Source organism: Geotrypetes seraphini, chromosome 16, assembly GCF_902459505.1.
Source record: "Geotrypetes seraphini chromosome 16, aGeoSer1.1, whole genome shotgun sequence".
Classification (NCBI taxonomy): Eukaryota; Metazoa; Chordata; class Amphibia; order Gymnophiona; family Dermophiidae; genus Geotrypetes; species Geotrypetes seraphini.
This window is the reverse complement of record NC_047099.1, coordinates 23,026,729-23,046,439: the sequence shown is the minus strand read 5'-3', so window position 1 is coordinate 23,046,439 and position 19,711 is coordinate 23,026,729. Positions and strand designations below refer to the sequence as shown.

General features: G+C 42.4%; 1 protein-coding gene across 5 annotated transcripts in view; it reads right to left on the bottom strand.

The window, feature by feature from the left end:
- Positions 1-19,711, bottom strand: part of CTC1 (CST telomere replication complex component 1) — a 62,872-nt gene that overhangs the window by 33,070 nt on the left and 10,091 nt on the right. For all 5 annotated transcript variants that reach the window (XM_033924423.1, XM_033924421.1, XM_033924419.1 and 2 more), the window contains exons 6-7: positions 12,466-12,762; positions 12,131-12,259 (exon numbers count right to left, since the gene is read on the bottom strand). In XM_033924423.1, coding sequence (XP_033780314.1) covers positions 12,131-12,259; positions 12,466-12,762 — 426 coding nt within the window. The remainder of the gene's footprint in view (positions 1-12,130; positions 12,260-12,465; positions 12,763-19,711) is intronic.

Here is a 19,711-nt window from a genome sequence, read left to right as displayed (position 1 = left end):
CGGGGGGGGGGAGTAGGATCGCGGTGGGGGGGGCAATGCGAGCGGGGGGGGATGCTGGTTCGCAGGGGGGGAAGCTGGATCGCGGGGAGGGGTTTGGAACAGCGTCGGATTCCTCAAGGGGGGGGAGAATGGCTCAGCGTCAGTAGCCTCGTGGAGGGGGGGGAGGAGGTGGAACCAATCAAAGCAGTTTCCCTTACTTCCTATGGAGAAACTTGCTTTGATATACGAGCAATTTGGTTTACGAGCATGCTTCTGGAACGAATTATTCTCGTAAACCAAGGTTCCACTGTATATCAAACCATACAAGGACCAACATGATACGACAGGGAAAGGGGTGGAACTACAGTAGTTATAGTAAAGAGAGCAGTTTAGGGAAGCACATAAAGGGTTGACAGGTGGAATCTCTGATGTCTCCTGAGTTGTATACTTCTTTCAAAAGAAAGATCATACATTTGATACTTAAGTGTGAAAAACATCTTGAAATAAAAAAGACTTTAAGCTGCTCTTAAAGCGATCGAGCGTTTGTTCTTCTCTAAGATGAGAGGGTAAAGTGTTCCATAGCTGCGGAGCATGAATTGTGATTATTTAATTTCTTCGAGTATTAATGACTTTTAGGGAGGGAATTACAAGTAAATTGTGATCTGCAGATCGTAAAGTTCTCAACGGTGTATTTGGTAGTAGGAGTTTATCTGGGACTGCTGGTAAGTTTGATTGTCGTATTTTAAAACACAGCAAGATTATTTTATAAGTAATCCGATGGGATATTGTCAACCAGTGGGCATTCTGTAGAAGGGGCGTCACATGATCAAATTTTTTTGGAATTAGTGATGAGTTTTATGGATGCGTCTTAGTTGGATCTGGGTGACGTTTTTATATAGTGCGTTACAGTAGTCCAGTCTAGAGATGACGAGGGAGTGGACCAGGGTGTTTTAATGTGGCTGCTTCTAGGACTTTTGACATTGATCTTATAAGAACATAAGAAGTTGCCTCCACTGGGTCAGACCGGAGGTCCATCTCGCCCAGGGCCCGCTCCCGCGGCGGCCCACCAGGTCCTTGACCTGTGAAGTGAATTCTTGACCTTTATAATCTACCTCTACTTCTATAACCTACCTCTGCTGCTATCTGTACCCCTCAATCCCTTTATCCTTTAGGTACCTATCCAAACCTTCCTTAAACCCCTTTACTGTGCTCTCGCCTACTACACCCTCCGGAAGAGCATTCCAAGCGTCCACCACCCTCTGGATAAAAAAGAACTTCCTAGCATTGGTTCTAAACCTGTCCCCTTTCAATTTCTCCGAGTGACCCCTGGTGCTCGTGGTCCCTCGCAGTTCGAAGAATCTGTCCTTATCCACTTTCTCTATGCCCTTCAGGATCTTGAAGTTTCTATCATGTCTCCTCTAAGTCTCCTCTTGAAGCTTATAAAAACAGCTTCTTACCACCAAACTTATTTGATCACAGTATGATCATTTTGGATCTAGTATGATGCCAAGAATTTTGATGTTATGAGCCATTTCCAGGGGTATATTATTAATTTGAACTTGTGCCAATAGGGATATTCCTTTCTTCCAGGTAAATAACATACCGTATTTGCCGGCGTATAAGACGACTGGGCGTATAAGACGACCCCCCAACTTTTACAGTTAAAATATAGAGTTTGTTATATACTCGCCGTATAAGACTACCCCTTCTTCCGATTCGCGACCCCCCCCCCCCCAAGCCGGCAAAAACAGCTTTGCACCGCAGGCCCAGCCGCCCAAGACGAGTCGGAGGCCCCTACCCGCCGCATCCTGCACGTGGGCAGACTCAGCACAAACGCTGCTGATGGCCTCAATCGACACGCTGATCTCCCCGCGCACGCTGACCATCTTCTCTCTGCCTGCACTTTCCCCGCGGCCCTCTTCAGCGACTCAGCAGGGGCAGCGATCAAGACAGGCTGCAAACGTCGGGACCTTCCCTCTCTGAGTCCCGCCTATTTTGTTTCAACTTCCTGTTTCCGCATAGGCGAGACTCACAGAGGGAATGACCGCCTGTCTTGATCGCCCGAGGCTGGGAGGAACAGAAGATTTCTGCAAACACCATTGGGGCAGAAATTTTAACGGGTCCATCTCGCCAGTCCTGTGCGGACCGGCAGGAATTTTCTGCGGACCGGCACCGGTTGAAGAACTGTGATGTAAACAGTGCCCGGCGTATAAGACGACCCCCGACTTTGGGGAGGATTTTAAGGTACTGAAAAGTCGTCTTATACGCCGGCAAATACGGTAGTTTTGGATTTTGCTGTTTAGTGCCAGCATATTTTCCCTCATCCATAGGTTGATTTTTTTCATTTTCTCATTTATTTCTTGAATTTGTTTAGGCTTTCCTGATTCTATTTGGTGTAAGAGCTGGATATCATCTGCATTTGCATATTTGGGTGGAGTGCGTGGCGCAGTGGTTAAAGCTACAGCCTCAGCACCCTGAGGTTGTGGGTTCAAACCCACGCTGTTCCTTGCGACCCTGGGCAAGTCACTTAATCCCCCCCCATTGCCCCAGGTACATTAGGTAGATTGTGAGCCCGCCGGGACAGACAGGGAAAAATGCTTTGAGTGCCTGAATAAATTCATGTAAACCGTTCTGAGCTCCCCTGGGAGAACAGTATAGAAAAAAGTGAATTAAAAAAAAAAAAAAAAATTACATTACATTAGAGATTTCTATTCCGCCATTGCCTTGCGGTTCAAGGCGGATTACAAAAGAATTACAATAAAGGTATTGCATGAAGAAGATATCTGGTAATTTCTAGTGGAGATACGGAGTAGATGAGGTTGCTTTGGGGAATCGGGAAGGTATTGGGAAGTGGGAGGAGCTAGCGGTGTTAAGTCCTTTGCAGGAATTTCTTTTTTTTTTTTTAAATATTTTTTATTCTTTTTTTAAATTCTTACATCAAGTGAAATACATGTAATACATTCAATTATGAAAAAACACTTGAAATTATTATTAAATGTTCTTACAATGTGAATTAAATAAACCCTTTATCAGAATTTTATATCATATTAATATTACAATAGTTTTCCCTCCCTACCCCTTCTATATGTTCTATACATGTGTTATTATATCTGATCAATAGAATAATTTGTCAATGGTCCCCATATTTTATTAAATTTTTTAATATAACCTTGTTGTAATGCCAATACTTTTTCCATTTTATATATATGACAAATTGAATTCCACCAAAAAGTGTAATTCAATTTAGTGTAATCCTTCCAGGAATTTCTTGAAAAGTAGAGTCTTTATTTCTTTTCTGAATGTTTTGTAGTCTGGGGGTCATAATTAGTAAATTGGAGATTTGGTTGTCCAGTTTTGCTGCTTGTGTGACTAGGAGCCATCAAAGTTTTTTCCGTTTGACTTCTTTGATTGGTGGGGGGAAATGCGTGAATGGAGTGTGGGTTTTCCTATGTCTACTTGATGTAGTTTGGATGAGGCGGTTATTCAGGTAGGTTGGGCTGTCGCCGTTTATGGTTTTAAATAGTAGACAGTAGAATTTGAATAGTATTCTTGTCGGAATTGAGAGCCAGTGTGAGTTGAGGTATGCCTCTATGATGTGGTCATGGTTCCTTAATGAAAAGATAAGTCTCATGCTTTGTTTTGGATAGTTTATAGTTAACATAAGAACATAAGAAACGCCTTCACCGGATCAGACCGAGGTCCATCTAGTCCGGTGCTCTGCACACGCGGCGGCCCATTTAGGTACTCCTTTTTGGAGACCCGACTTTACCGTATCCCTCAATATGATATGCAAGAAGGTGTGCATCCAACCTGTGCTTGAATCCCAGTACCGTAGTCTCCGCCACAACCTCCTCCGGGAGTGCATTCCAAGCACCCACCACCCGCTGTGTGAAACAGAACTTCCTGACATTTGTCCTGAACCTGCTGCCGCTCAGTTTCAGGCTATGACCTCCTGTCCGTGTCACATCAGAAAATGTTAGCAATGCTGCTTCTTGGTCTATTATATCAAATCCTTTTAATATTTTAAAAGTCTCTATCAAATCCCCTCTCAGTCTTCTCTTCTCGAGGGTAAACAAATCCCAGTTTCCTGAGTCGTTCTTTATAGCTCAAATGCTCCATTCCCTTGACAAGTTTCGTGGCTCGCCTCTGCACTTTCTCCAACAGAGTTATATCCCTCTTGAGGTATGGAGACCAGTGTTGGACACAATATTCTAAGTGCGGTCTGACCATTGTTCTATAAAGTAGTTGTTTTATCATTGTTGCTGGGCGGGGAAGGTAGAGAATGTTGCAATAGTCTAAAAGGCCCAGGACTAGGGATTGTACTAAGAGCCAGAATTGTGTTCTATCAAAGAATTTTCTAACTTGTCTTAAGTTTCTCATAACTGCAAATGATTTCTGTATTGTTTCACTGATTTGTGGTTGCATGGTGCAGCATCTATCTATCGTCATTCCTAGTAGTTTTAGGGTGGGTTGAATGGGTTAATTGGTTGAGATAATTTCTATATTGGTTATGGTTGGGACTTTGTTATTTTCGAGGAGGATGAATTTTGTTTTGTCTGGGTTCAGCTATCTTTCATCCATGTTACTACTGTTTCTAGTGTTCGGTGTAGTGCGTCTGTCATTGATCAAAAGGTATGAGAATGGTGATGTCGTCTGCATATGGAGTTAAACCTATGCGTTGTCTCTCTCTCTTCTGCTGCGATTTAAACCCTCAATTTCTTGTGCCTTCTTTAGCACTGAACCACCCAAAGGAGCTCCATATATTTTACAGACTGCTATTATGTCACCCTTCCGAGTCAGACAAACCCAACTCCTCAAAGCTCACATTTTCCGAGCCTCTGATCTTTATGTTGCTTTGCTCCAGACTTTGTCATATTTAATTTAATTTGAAGAAGTATGATCAAGCCACTGATTTCTATCGCCAATTGCACTGGCTTCCAGTTGAGGCTCGGGTTAAATTTTAGCAGCTCTCTGGCGTTTTAAATTTCCCCAACTATGGAATGAACTTCCCCTAATTTTGAGGTGTCCCAGTTCCTTCCAACTCTTCCGTAAACTTCTAAAAACTTTTTTATTCGCTAAACATTTTGAAAACTAACTCTTGTATTTCAGTTTACTTTATTTAAAAAAAATTAAAAAAAAATTATTGTTAACCGCGTCGAGCTTCCTTTGGTTGAAGACCCGATATATAAGGTTAAGTCTTAGTTTTAAGAACATAAGAATTGCCACTGCTGAGTCAGACCAGTGGTCCATCATGCGCAGCAGTCCGTTCACACGGCAGCCCTCTGGTCTAAGACCAGCACCCTGAGACTAGCCCTACCAGCGCACATTCTTGTTCAGCAGAAACTTGTCTAACTTTGTCTTGAATCCCTGGAGGGTGTTTTCCCCTATAACAGCCTCTGGAAGAGCGTTCCAGCTTTCTACCACTCTCTGGGTGGAGAAGAACTTCCTTACGTTTGTACGGAATCTATCCCCTTTCAACTTTAGAGAGTGCCCTCTTGTTCTCCCTATCTTGGAGAGGGTGAACAACCTGTCTTTATCTACTTTGTCTTGAATCCCTGAAGGGTGTTCTCCCCTATATCAGCCTCTGAAAGAGCATTCCAGTTTTCCACCACTCTCTGGGTGAAGAACTTCCTTACGTTTATACGGAATCTATCCCCTTTTAACTTTAGAGAGTGCCCTCTTGTTCTCCCTACCTTGGAGAGGGTGAACAACCTATCTTTATTTACTTTGTCTTGAAACCCTGAAGGGTGTTTCCCCCTATAACAGCCTTTGGAAGAGCGTTCCAGCTTTCTACCACTCTCTGGGTGAAGAAGAACTTCCTTACGTTCGTACGGAATCTATCCCTTTTTAACTTTAGAGAGTGCCCTCTTTAGTTTAGTTATTTGTTACAAGGCGCTAACAAGTATCTTATGGAATCTTTTATCATTACAAATTCTAAACATCCTAGAAAATCTCATTCATTATTCTCATCCCCTTCTGTAAAGGGTTGTAAATATAAGAAATTTCAGGATCATTTGCTATCTTTTCAAGCAGCCTCATGGACTAGGGATTTAACTCACACATTCAAAATCTCAAATTCATACCAACAATTTCGACGTGCCTTAGAGACAAATCTTTTTAAGAAATTTTTGTAAGTTAGATATAGGATGCTTATTCATTTGTATTATTAGTCTTTGTTGAACCGCATAGAACTTAATGGTATTTGGGGTATACAAGTGCGTTTTATGTTATGTTATGTTCCCCATTCGCTTTGTGTCCTTAGCATGTGAAGCCCTAAGCTGACCACAGTGGCACAGAAAAGGAGTGGGAGGTGGGGCGTCGGTCTGCCCTGGATGCCGTCGTAGTGGGGCCACCTGCATCCATCCTCCTCTACGCCCACCCGCTCCTTCCCTACCCCCTTTCCAATGCGCGGGTGCTCCTTCCCTGGTACCACTTTCATGTTCCCAGCGCAAGCAGCATTGCGAACTCGCTGTCCGCGGTCGCTGTCGGCTCTCTCTGCCATCGCTTCTGGGTCTGATGCCTAGAAAGCGACGTCCCGAGGGAGAGCCGACATAACGCAGGCTGCAAGTTTACGATGCTGCTCGCGCTGGGGAAATGAAAGATTAGTACAAACAGGGCTTTAAATCACTTAAAATGGCTTCAGCTAACTCAACAATAAATACCTACTAACTTTAAGAAGCCTTCTATTGCGCTTATCAATTTTTATTACCACATAACAAATATATTTCTATCACACTGATTTAAATCACATATTACCCAACCACACTCTCTGTGAACACTACACAACTGTTTTCTTTATAAAATAGCTCAACGGGAACACCCCATTGGGCCTGGAAATCTGGACTGGAACCAAAGCCTTTTCTGTTTCAGTGCCTTTCAAAATCACATTTTTTTTTTCTTATATATCGCAAATACCATTAAGTTTTTTGCGGTTCTCAAAGACTAGTGATACAAATGAATAAACATCCAATATCTAACTTCCGAAAGATTCCCTAAAAAGATACATTTTTAAGGCACGTCGAAATTGCTGATATGCATTTGGGAATATGAATATATGAGTTAAATCCCAAGGGGCTCATAATAAAAAAATTTTTTTTTAAAAGTCTAAAAAGTGGCCTAAATGGGTACTTGGATGATCAAAAAGCCCGATTGTCCAAGTACCCATAATCAAAACTGGTTTTAGACATATCTAAAACCAGCTTAGGCCTTTCCCCCGACTCTAAACGCATGGAGCGAATAGAGGCTTTTTAGAGGCGGGGAAAGTGGGCGGTGGGCGGGAGGTGGGCCGACCTACACCTAGGCGTACAGCAGGTATAACCAAAACTTTTGACAGGTTGCCTAGTCGGCACTTATACGTTTTGACTTAGACCAAGTTAAAACAGGTATAAGCAGGGCTGTGGAGTCGGAGTCGAGGTCGGAGGAAATTTCGGGTACCTGGAGTCAGAGTCGGAGTCGGAGTCAGAACATTTATCTACCGACTCCATTTTTGAACTTGGCATACCAATCACGAGCGATTCTTTCAGCTATAGCACCCACTATATACACAGCACAAATGATGCGAGCAGCTTCTGCGGCCTTAGAACCTTGATTAAAAGCAAAAAGGTGGTGGTGTCGAAAATGCTCATTTCTCTCAACTTGACATTCCATTTTAACGATCTGAAAATTAACCAGTGCTGTGGAGTCGGAGTCGAGGAGTCGGAGTCAGAGGAAATTTCGGGTACTGGAGTCGGAGTCTGAAGTACAAAAAATTGAGAAGTCGGAGTCGGAACATTTATCTACCGACTCCACAGCCCTGGGTATAAGTGCCAAAAAAAGGGGCCGCTGAGCTGATCAGCTCAGCGGCCTGGCAACCTACCCAACCCCCACCGCAACTATTGGGGCAGGAGAGATGCCTCATCTCCCCTGCCACAATAGCGATACTACCAAGTGCCACCAAACGCGGCACTTGGGATCGCTAAAGCGGCAGGAGAGATGACCCATCTCTCCTGCAGCGATCCACCCCGCCCCCCCGATCCAATCAGGCCAGGAGAGAGTCCAAGCCCTCCTGGCCCCGCCAACAACAATCGTGGCAAGAGGGAGCCCAAGCCCTCTTGCCCTGCGGCACCCCTGACACGATCAGGGCAGGAGGGAGCCCAAGCCCTCCTGCCCCGCGGCACCCCCAAACCCACGACACGATCAGGGCAGGAGGGAGCCAAAACCCTCCTGCCCTGCCAAAACCCCCTACTCCCCACCCCCACTAAAATACAGGCAGGAGGTGTCACCACAAATTAAAGTATTAGAAGAGAAATATTTAGAACAAAGAAATGAAATAAATGGACTTAAACAGGAAAATATATCGATGAAAAATAATGTGGAAAAAATAGATAAAAAGATAATTGAAGTAACTCAAATCCAAACGACACTGATTAAGGATAATCTTAACCTTAGGAGAAAGGTGGAAATGATGGAAAATAATATGCGATTGAATAACCTTAGATTTTTGAACTTTCCAAAGATTCCTTCTTTATCAGCAAAAGAAGTTTTGAAAAAGTACTTTTGTGAAGTTCTTAATGTTCCTAATGATGCCTTTCCTCCCTTTTCCAAAATTTATTATTTGCCAACATCAAAAAATTTGGAAGAACAGCGACCACCAGAACAACAGGGTCAGGGTGAACAAATGGATATAACATTATTATTGGAATCTTCAATGAGGGAGGTAGCTATTCCAGCTACCCTATTAGCTACGGTGGTTTTATCACCAGATAAAAATTGGATATTACAGCTTTACTTTAAGAACAGACATAAAGAATTTCTTGGACATAAAATTCAAATATTTCCAGATGTGACAAGGGAGTCTCAGAAACGAAGGAAAGAATTTTTGCTTCTTAAGCCTGGGGTCACTGCAATGGGGGCATCATTTCTTTTACGATATCCTTGTAAATGCATTGTAAAATATAAATCTTGCAATTATATTTTCTTTGAGCCCTCTCAGTTGACAGGATTTCTCTCTAGGAAGGGCCTTGAAGGGGATAAAAAAGATCTCAATGTATAAATTTACTCTTGGTCCACTCTCATCTGACCGCCTAATTGCAATTTGAATTTATTCTTTTTCTTTTAATAATTCTCACTCAGGAACATCTTGGATCTCAATTTAATTTTGGGACTTTAATTATGATGAGTAAATAGTAATTTTGTCATATAACTGATACTTCATTTGTTTTATATTATGTTGACTCACTCATATTCTGTACAAGAAGATTATTCTTGATAATATGTTTAAAATTTAAATAAAGATTAAAAAAAAAAAATAAAATACAGGCAGGAGGGACGCAACCCCCCCTCTACGACTGCTCCCCCAAACCCCCCAGACACCGTTTCCAGAATCCAGCTTTTAAGCGAAGGACTGGCTCCTCCTTCGCCTAAAAGCTCTTGTTTTGGGCGTTTGGGAGTTAGCCTTTTTTTAGGTTGATTATATGTGGTAAGTGAAGACGTAGTGGTAGTCTGGGCATTTAAACAGCTGAATGTAGAGGCAGGCCATTATAAAAAAAACACACCTTCTTTTGGACATTTTTTTGATAATAGATATTTCCCTGCTTCTACTTTCAACGTTTAAGGCCTTAGGCCAAAAGGGGACTTAGACGTTTGTTTTTTTATTATGCCCCTCCACGTCTATAAGGCTGCCTGAAAAGATAGCAATTGTTCCTGAAATTTCTTATATTTACATCCCTTTACAGAAGGGAATGAAAATAATGAATGATTTTTTTCTAGAATGTTTAGAATTTGTAATGATAAAAGATTCTATAAGATACTCAGGAATTGAGCCCGTTAGTGCCTTAAAACAAATACAGCCGAGCTTAAATTTAACCCGTGCCTCCACTGGAAGCCAGTGCAGTTGACGATAAAAAATCAGTGATATGATCTTACTTCTTTAAGTTGAAAATCAATCTTGACTGCTGCATTCTGAATTATGTGCAGTCTAGGAAGATTTTTCCGAGTACCAGCAAGATGAACAATGTTACAATAGTCCAACTGACTAAGGACAAGTGATTGAACCAACAATCGAAAGGAGTTAATATCAAAGTATGCTCTAATATAGGGGTGGGGGAACTCCCTTCCTCGAGAGCCGTATTCCAGTCGGGTTTTCAGGATTTCCTCAATGAATATGCATGAGATCTATTAGCATACAATGAAAGCAGTGCATGCAAATAGATCTCATGCATATTCATTGGGGAAATCCTGAAAACCCGACTGGAATACGGCTCTCGAGGACCGGAGTTCCCTACCCCTGCTCTAATAGTTCTTAGTTTCCATAAAGTATAGAAACCCTTTCGAACCAACGAGTCAACCTGATTTTTCATAGTAAGGGTATGATCTAGAATCACACCAAGTATCTTTAAGGCTGCCCAAGTCCGGTCCTCAAGATCTACTGGCAGGCCAGGTTTTCAGGATATCCATAATGAACATGCATGAGAGAGATTTGCATACCACAAAGGCAGTGCAGGCAAATCTCTCTCATGCATATTCATTGTGGATATCCAGAAAACCTGGCCTGCCAGTAGATCTCGAGGACCGGACTTGGGCAGCCCTGCTATAGATTGTATCATTTTAAACAAATTGTTACCACAATCTCGTGTTGCTCAGCCACAATGATTATAGTTTATACTTTCTGATATCACCATTGGACTCTGCAATCATGTTGCTCAGTCGGCCCCACACAGGGCTGTGTTTCGCTGGATCAACATCTTCAGGAGCCACTTTGGGTTTTCACCGAGTTACTTCACCTCTGCAATAAATTTCTATTTACTAGTGAACATAAGAATTGCCGCTGCTGGGTCAGACCAGTGGTCCATCGTGCTCAGCAGTCCGCTCACACGGCGGCCCTCTGGTCAAAGACTAGCGCCCTAACTGAGACTAGCCCTACTTGAGTACGTTCTGGTTCAGCAGGAACTTGTCTAACTTTGCCTTGAATCCCTGGAGGGTGTTTTCCCTTATTTGAATCCCTGGAGGGTGTTTTCCCCTATGACAGACTCCAGAAGAGCGTTCCAGTTTTCTACCACTCTCTGGGTGAAGAAGAACTTCCTTACGTTTGTACAGAATCTATCCCCTTTCAACTTTAGAGAGTGCCCTCTCGTTCTCTCTACCTTGGAGAGGGTGAACAACCTGTCCTTATCTACTAAGTCTATTCCATTCAGTACCTTGAATGTTTCGATCATGTCCCCTCTCAATCTCCTCTGTTCGAGGGAGAAGAGGCCCAGTTTCTCTAATCTTTCACTGTATAGCAACTCCTCCAGGCCCTTAACCATCTTAGTCGCTCTTCTCTGAACCCTTTTGAGTAGTACCGTGTCCTTCTTCATGTACGGTGACCAGTGCTGGATGCAGTGTGTGTGTGGTTCCATCTGCTTACTATCCTAATACTTATACATAACTACCTCAACATATATGAATGAAATTTACCTTATCATAGTTCATTTGATCATATAAGAACAGCAGCAGCATGAGGTTCAAAAGACAGACTTTAGTTTGGAGGAAGAGAGAGATGCTACAGAAGTTTTGAACCCCAAGCTGCTGCTGTTGTTATATGATCAAATGAACTATGATAAGAGGTGAATTAACTCAGTGAAAACCTGAAGCGGCTCCTGAAGATGCTGATCCAGCGAAACACAGCCCTGTGTTGGGCCGACTGAGCAAGATGATTGTAGAGTCCAATGGTGATGTCAGAAAGCATAAAGTATAATTACTGTGGTGGAGCAACACGAGACGGTGGTAACAATTTGCAACGCAGCAAGAGAATGTGTGATAATTAAAAAAAAAATGGGACAAAGTGGTTTTGAAAGGAACTGAAACAGAAAAGGCTTTGTTCCAGTCTAGATGGAATGTTCCCGTTGGAGCTATTTTATAAAGAAAACAGTTGTGTCGTGTGATTTGTTCACAGAGAGAGTGGTTGGGTAATATGTGATAGAAATATATTTACAATGTGGCAATAAAAAATGAAAATGAAAGAGATACAGGGGAAGGGGGATGTGCATGGCCGGAGGGAGTTGGGGGGGGGGGGGTCGGGAATGAGCGGAGGGTGCAGAGAAGAGGGCAGGGGAGGGGTACCACTCACTCTTACTATGCCACTGGGTAGACAAAGTCTCCAAACATAGGATGGAAACGGTTTCCAAAGTCTCACCTCTATGCGGGCCCCAGGACGCAGCCCACGGCCCCAATTCACCAACTGCTGATATGCAACACAGAGACAGATGCTCCCATCCACTTCGTAGAGGCCGGCCCGAGCATTTAACACTTTGGTAACTGTTCCCTAGGATAAAAAACGTCCAGTGAGATATGGATGGAAGATGATTAAAGCTGTCTCTGCTGAGGGAGAGAGTAAAAAGCAAGACCATGGAGTTGAACGGGGAAGTTTATGACAGAGGCCAAAAGCCGAGATGATGGTGGAAGAGGGGCTGGATTGAAATGCTGGAAATAGGCAAAGTGGGAGATATGAGGAAGGCCTGCTTCCCTCACCTTGTATGATACCACTTTAGACAGTTTGATCCCAGGGGCTAACTTGTCTTCCAGGACCTCCTCAAAATCCTGGGGCTTGACTTCTGCCTTTGAAGGAGCACAGTTGTGGCTTAGCAAGGCCTCAGGAGGCAGCTCCTGCTCCTGCACTTGTCCTTTGTCGAAGGGGAGGAGCTGAGAGGAAGTGCTGACCTGCAACAACTTATGCTTAGAACGCTCTACAGCAGCCAAACGGAGCCTAGTTATCACATAGCGGTTGCCCACAGTTAGGCTGAAATGCCAGCTGACTTTAGTCGGATCCTATAAAACAAAAAAAAGGAGTGTCACCAGGAATCCACCTTGGCATGGCTCTGACCCGTCATCCTCCCCACTTGCAGTGGCCCGCAAGGGCTAAGGATGAGGGGTGCACCTCGCGCCTCAATATACAAGTTATTTCATGCTAGTAACATACACAGACATGTAATTTAATCAAAATAATTTTTATTCAATTTATATTCAATTAACTTGAGGTTCAAATTAGAATTAAGATTACATTGCCAATTAATTATATACATTACTTCATTGCTAATTCTGTGTTTGAGGGGGGCCCGCCTTTCCTAAGCATGTGGCCCAGGAGAGAGAGAAATCTCCCCCCGAACAAAAGCTGGTGCTTGCTTATGCACTCTCGCAATGACCAATATTACATCACTTTAATCTACCAATGGCCAGCTAGCAGAGGCTGTACTTATTTATTTGAACAAAGAAATTCCTTTTAGCTCTTATAGATACCAGGCTTAAAGAAAAGTTTTACAGATTATATATTTGTTTATAGCAATTTCTGAATATACATAAAACATTATAATATACCCAAAAAAAACTTTCCCAGTGTCCTTAAGAGTTTGAATCAAAATAGTTCTCTGACCAAATTGTTTGCAAACCTGACTGTTTTACATTCCACAGGCACAGAAAAGAAAGCTCAAGCTCCTACAAAAGGTCAAACTAACTGACCTTTCTATATCCTAGGCCTCTAGAGGGTTTCCATGGTAACCATTCCTTCAACCTTAACTTAACAAGTTCCATATGTTGCCTCTCAGGACCTCTTATAAATGTAAAAGGTTTTAAATTAAGCACAAATCATTTCATCATATATATTTTATTCATTCCTGGATCTAGGGAACAATCACAAGCCACACATATATGATCTTTCTTAATAACCCAGTAATTTACATAAATACTGAATATTATTATGACCATTCTTACTATTAATCCCTAGTATTTTTCTGGCCTTGGCTGCAATCCATTTTCAAATTTTTATATCTTTGCACCTAACTTTTCATAGGCTCTTAATTGGGCATCGGCCCTATCTACCACAAGGGCATTACTAACTAGATTTACCTAGAATCATATGAAAAGTAGGTGTCTTGCATGTAGAAAATCTACAATGTATTCAACAAAACAATCCTTGCACACTATCCATTCCAGTACGGTCTGCCACACCCTAGCACCCTTTGTCCAACAGGGCCCATGCCGTAGGGCAGTGCATCTCAACCCTCTCCTGGAAGCAAATCCTGATAGACATGTTTAGGCCTGGATTCTCTATACGGCATAGATATTGGCATCCACCTAAAAAGTGGCCGCCGACCACGTGTCAACCACGCAACAGTGCCATATAGAGAATCAAGCCTCAATAAAAGATAGGTGCCAGAAATGTAGGCCAGGGTTTTCCAGGCCTACATTTCTGGCACCTATTTTTGCCATGAAACGCACCTACATGCCGCTTCCTGCATTAGCCACACCCAAAGTGGCATTAAGCGCCAGAAGGCACCTCCCGAGGTATGATTCCAGCACCGATATGTGTTTTAAATTCAATGTTAATCGCTATTTCAAACAGCGTTTCTCAATTAACTTAGGTGCTAGTAGGGCACTGTTTATAGAATTTCTCCCTCAGTGAATTACTACAATTCTTATAATATGTATTTTGCATTGGAGAGTCATTGTTTGCAAATGCATCTCCTACATATTCATTGCGATATTCCTGATAACACAATCGGCAGGTTGTATCAGTCCACTATTTTGTAAATTATTATTTCTCTTTTCATTTTTTTCTCTGTATAATAGCGATATGTGCAACACTTAACGAAAATAAAATTGTAGTGACAAAGGTAGAGTTGACAAGTTATCAAGTCCAAGGAGGAAGATTCTAGGTCGGTCCTGGATTTCCTGCAGGCTCCATTTAATGCATCATGGGAACAGCAGCACTGTTCCCAACCAAAGAGTTTTGTGATCAGATAATCAGATGAATCTTGAACCCAAATCACAATTACCGGATGCTAGGGTCCACCTTGGGGGTTAGCACCCAAGAAAAGGATCTGGGTGTTATTGTTAACAATACGATGAAACCTTCCGCCCAATGTGTGGTGGCGGCCAAGAAAGCAAAGAAGATACTGGACCACACTATCTCCAACCTGCTGATAACAACAAACGACTACAAATATTTTCGCAAAGAAATCAAAACCCACCTATTCAAAAAATTTATACAGATGGCTTAACCCCAACCGGACCCCCCTCAACGCAACTCCCCCCTCCTCCCCCCTTCACCAGTTCCCTTCTCTTTAGCCTCAAGCATGTCAACTGCTTCCCTAACGGTATATATACTGGATCTGCACTATTTCCTATTTGTACAGCATCTTGTAGCTCTTGAAATATACAGCTCCATTATTCTTGTAACTTCTCCTGGAAATGACCAGAATTCTCTCTGTAATTATCCTGGAAATGTCCAGTTGTCTCTTTTGTAATCCGCCCAGAACTGCAAGGTTGAGGCGGAATAGAAATCAGTAATGTAATGTAATACTAGGAATTATTTAAAAAAGGGATGGTAAACAAGACTAAGAATGTTATAATGCCTCTGTACTGCTCCATGGTGCGACCTCATCTGGAGTATTGCGTTCAATTCTGGTCTCCTTATCTCAAGGAAGATATAGTGGCGGTAGAAAAGGTTCAAAGAAGAGCGACCAAGATAATAAAGGGGATGGAACTCCTCTCGTATGAGGAAAGACTAAAACAGATTAGGACTCTTCAGCTTGTAAAAAAAGACGGTTGCGGGGAGCTAGGACTGAAGTCTACAAAATCCCGAGTGGAGTAGAACAGGTACAAGTGGATCGATTTTTCACTCCGTCAAAAATTACAAAGACTAGGGGACACTGGAAGTTACAGGGAAATACTTTTAAAACCAATAGGAGGAAATTTTTTTTTACTCAGAGAATAGTTAAGCTCTGGAATGCATCGCCAGAGGTTGTGGCAAGAGCAGATAGCGTAGCTGGTTTTAAGAAAGGTTTGGCAAGTTCCTGGAGGAAAAGTCCATAGTCTGTTATTGAGAAAGACATGGGGGAAGCCACTGCTTGCCCTGGATCGGTAACATGGAATGCTGCTACTCTTTGGGTTTTGGCCAGGTATTAGTGACCTGGATTGGCCATCGTGAGAACGGGCTACCGGGCTTGACCCACTAAGGCTACTCTTATTTTCTTATTGCATCATTGAATTTACTGAGACAAGAAAAAAATTTGACAGTCTATGGGGTAAGTACAAAATGCGGTTTTGTGGAATTTATTACCAAATGAAATTAAAGCAGTGTTCTGCTGTGATGCAATTTAGGAGAAGTGTGACAACATTGCTATTCGAGAGAGAATATAGGTAAGTTTGTTCATATTTGTAGGTAGACTTCTGGTTTACTATGTTCTTGCAAAAGTTTCTGTGAGAACAGCTGGAGATTGCAAATTTTATGAGTCTTATTTTATGTGTTTGATTGTTTGTTACAATTTGATTATGTATGTTCTTATGGAACCCACTCAGAACTGTGGATGTAGCGGGATATCATTTTTTTTTAATACTTTGGGATATTGGGTCAAAACAGGATTGGCTAAAAAGCCTCCCTCGTGGAACCAAGTAACTTGGCAGCTCTGACAGTTATCCAAATCCAATCTGTTTACGGGAGACTTGATTTTTCTGGGTAAGTTTGGCACTGTTTGGTCACTGGTGCCACCATGTGGCTATTGCATGCATTACAGCAGAAATTATAGAAACTTGCCCCTTTCTACATAAAAACGGCCATACTGTGTTAGACCAATGGTCCATCTAGCCCAGCATCCTGCTTCTACAATGGCCAATACAGGTCTCAAGTACCCGGCAAAAGCCCAAATAAAAGCAACATTTCAAGCTACCGATCCCAGGGCAAGCAGCGGCTTCCACTATGTCTGTCTCAGACTATGGACTTTTTCTCCAGGAACTTGTCCAAACCTTTTTTTAAAACCAGCTACGGTAACCGCTCTTACCACATTGTCTGGCAATGTGTTCCCGAGCTTAATCATTCTCGGAGTGAAAAAATATTTCCTCCTATTGGTTTTAAAAGTATTTCCCTGTAACTTGTACCAGAACCCCCCCCCCAACAACAACACCTTGTACTGTAACTATGACACATTGTTAACGGCATATTATGTATGTTAACTCGTTCTGAGCTCTTTGTGGAGGGCGGGATAGAAAAGAAATTAAACAAATAAATAAATAAATAACTTTATCGAGTGTCCCCTAGTCTTTGTAATTTTTGTTGGTAGTAAAAAAATCGATTCCATTCTGTAACCACTCAGGATTTTGCAGACTTCAATCATATCCTCATTTTGTCAAAGGGAAAGGGAAAAGGCATTGGATTTGATATACTGCCTTTCTATGGTTACAGCCAAAGCGGTTTGCATTAGAGCAGTGGTTAAGCTGGGTTCGACCGAGCCCCAGGGGTTCGGTGAGTCAGTCTCGCGGGTTCGGCGGAGGTCAAAACACCTCCGACTCATATAGCGCTTCGGTCACGTTCAATCATCTATCAGTTATTCAGTGATTTTGATCAAGACTGATCGTGTACTCGGTTTCTTGATCTATCAATCTGTAACTAACGCCTAATATACATCCATCAATTCCTGATCAAAATTTGTGATTTAACTGATAGATGATTGAACGTGACCGAAGCGCTTATGATTCGTGATGATACGCCCCACTTGTCCATAATTGGCTGCAGGTGATCACGCAACATCGCTTGGCCTATCTGTGCTGCAGGGGATTTGATGCGCACAGTAGTCGAATTGTAACTGTTGTGATGGTACGTCGTGTGATACCTATCTTAATATTTTAATCCCTTACTAACTATGTCGAGCAAATTACGAAAGTGGTCGGACGAATATGTACAATATGGATTCACATGTATAACGGAACGTGATGGGAGTCAGCGTCCTAATTGCATGATTTGCAATGCCAAGTTGAGTCATTCTAGTCTAGCTCCGGCAAAACTAAGGGAATAAAGAAGGGTTCGGTGAACACGCAAATGAAACTGGTGGGGTTCAGTACCTCCAAAAAGGTTAAGAACCACTGCATTAGAGAGTTGGGCAGGGACTGAAATCCTACCCACCAATATCCTGTCCATCCCTGCCCAACCCCACTGAGGAATCTCCTCTGTCCCTGCCCGTCCCCCCTATAAAAGTTACCTGTCCCCATAAAAAGCAGCAATTATTTCTGACAGTTTTGATTTTTTTTAAGTCTTAGTTTATTTGAACCAACAATAAAAGACATTATAAACAAATTAACAGTGAACAGAAATAAGAGATGCATACATCACTGGAAAGAATTAGAATAGACATTAGGTCATGTGATTGTAGGGGGGTCGACCATTTCTTGTTAAAAGAAATAAGAGTTGGATTTTTTGGCAATATAAAGCTCATATCTGTAGAGCAAACAAATCTGGTTCCACCATCTGGCAAAGGTAACTTGTGAAAGGTCCTTCCAAGATCCACAAATGATTTTTAATGCAGCAATGAGTAAAGAATCAAACAATAAAGAATCAAAATCAATTAAAGCAGAATTGAGAGAGGCACTTTTCAGGACAATGGTTGCATAAGAAAAATGTGCCAAAACTGAACCGGAAACTCCAAAACAAACTCAGCAAGTACTTCATTTTGTACTAAACACAATTGGTGGCATAACCATGAGAGGGGGCTGGGCTTAGCCCCCCCCCCTCAAAATGAACATCTCCCTTGCTGTAGCTGGTGGGACATTTTGGTTTTCCATCATCTTGGTCCCAGTTTCTGCTTTTGTCTATCTTCTACTAATTCTCTTTCCAGGCATCGGGAATCCTGGTTCCATCCCCGTGGGAGTCCCGTAGACCTGGGGGGTTCCCTGTGGGAGTCCCACGGGACCCGTGGGATTCCCGCAATCCCCATTCCCGTGCAGACCTCTAGTTTACATATTATATACAAGTATTTATTCTGTACCTGGGGTACTTGGCCGAAAGTCGCAAGGAGTCAAAAGGGATCATCTATGAAAACATTTATTTCAAAACTACTTTGAAGAAGCAAATTTGTTTTAAATGTAAATTTTGCTCATAATATGTAAAGTGCTTTTAATTTTAGTTTTATTTTTTCCTTCTGTTTAAAGACTTGTTTCTTTGAAATCCACCTTGAATTCTAACAAATAAAGCAGCATATAAATCTCAAAATAACAGAATAGTATCAATGCCAACAGCGTGCCAGATTTTAAGGGTAAATGGGATGCCCATGTGGGATCCTTACGAGGGTCAAGATAAGGAAATTGGGTCATTAGGGCATAGATAGGGGGTGGGTAAGCAGAGTGGGCAGACTTGATGGGCTGTAGCCCTTTTCTGCCGCCATCTTCTATGTTTCTATGATGGGTCATTTGGCCTTTATCTGCCATCATGTTTCTATGTTTCTATAATCAGAAAGTTCTATGACATCACAATGCAGGTGTAAAGAGCCTTAGCCTATAGGAAGAGGAGATGCAAATGTTAAGAGCCTTAGCCAATAGGGAGAGGAGGAGAGAGTGGCTGCTGCAGACACCAGAAAGTATTTCTTCACAGAGAGAGTGGTTGATCATTGGAACAAGCTTCCAGTGCAGGTGATCGAGGCAGACAGCGTGCCAGACTTTAAGAATAAATGGGATACCCATGTGGGATCCTTAAGAGAGTGGAGTTAAGGATGGGTCATTAGGAGAGGGATCTCCAGGAGAGCAGACTCAGGGGGGTGGGTCTGTGAAGTGGGCAGACTTGGCCCTTATCTGCCGTCATGTTTCTATCCAAGGAAATAGTCCCGGCTTAAAAGAACCTTAGTCATAGGCTCCAGTCCCAGTCAAAATGACCTAGGTGGCACTTCTGAGGATCGGTGAATATACAAGACCTAATGTGAAGAGTACATTGGAGGTGTTTTATTTACACACTCTGGCT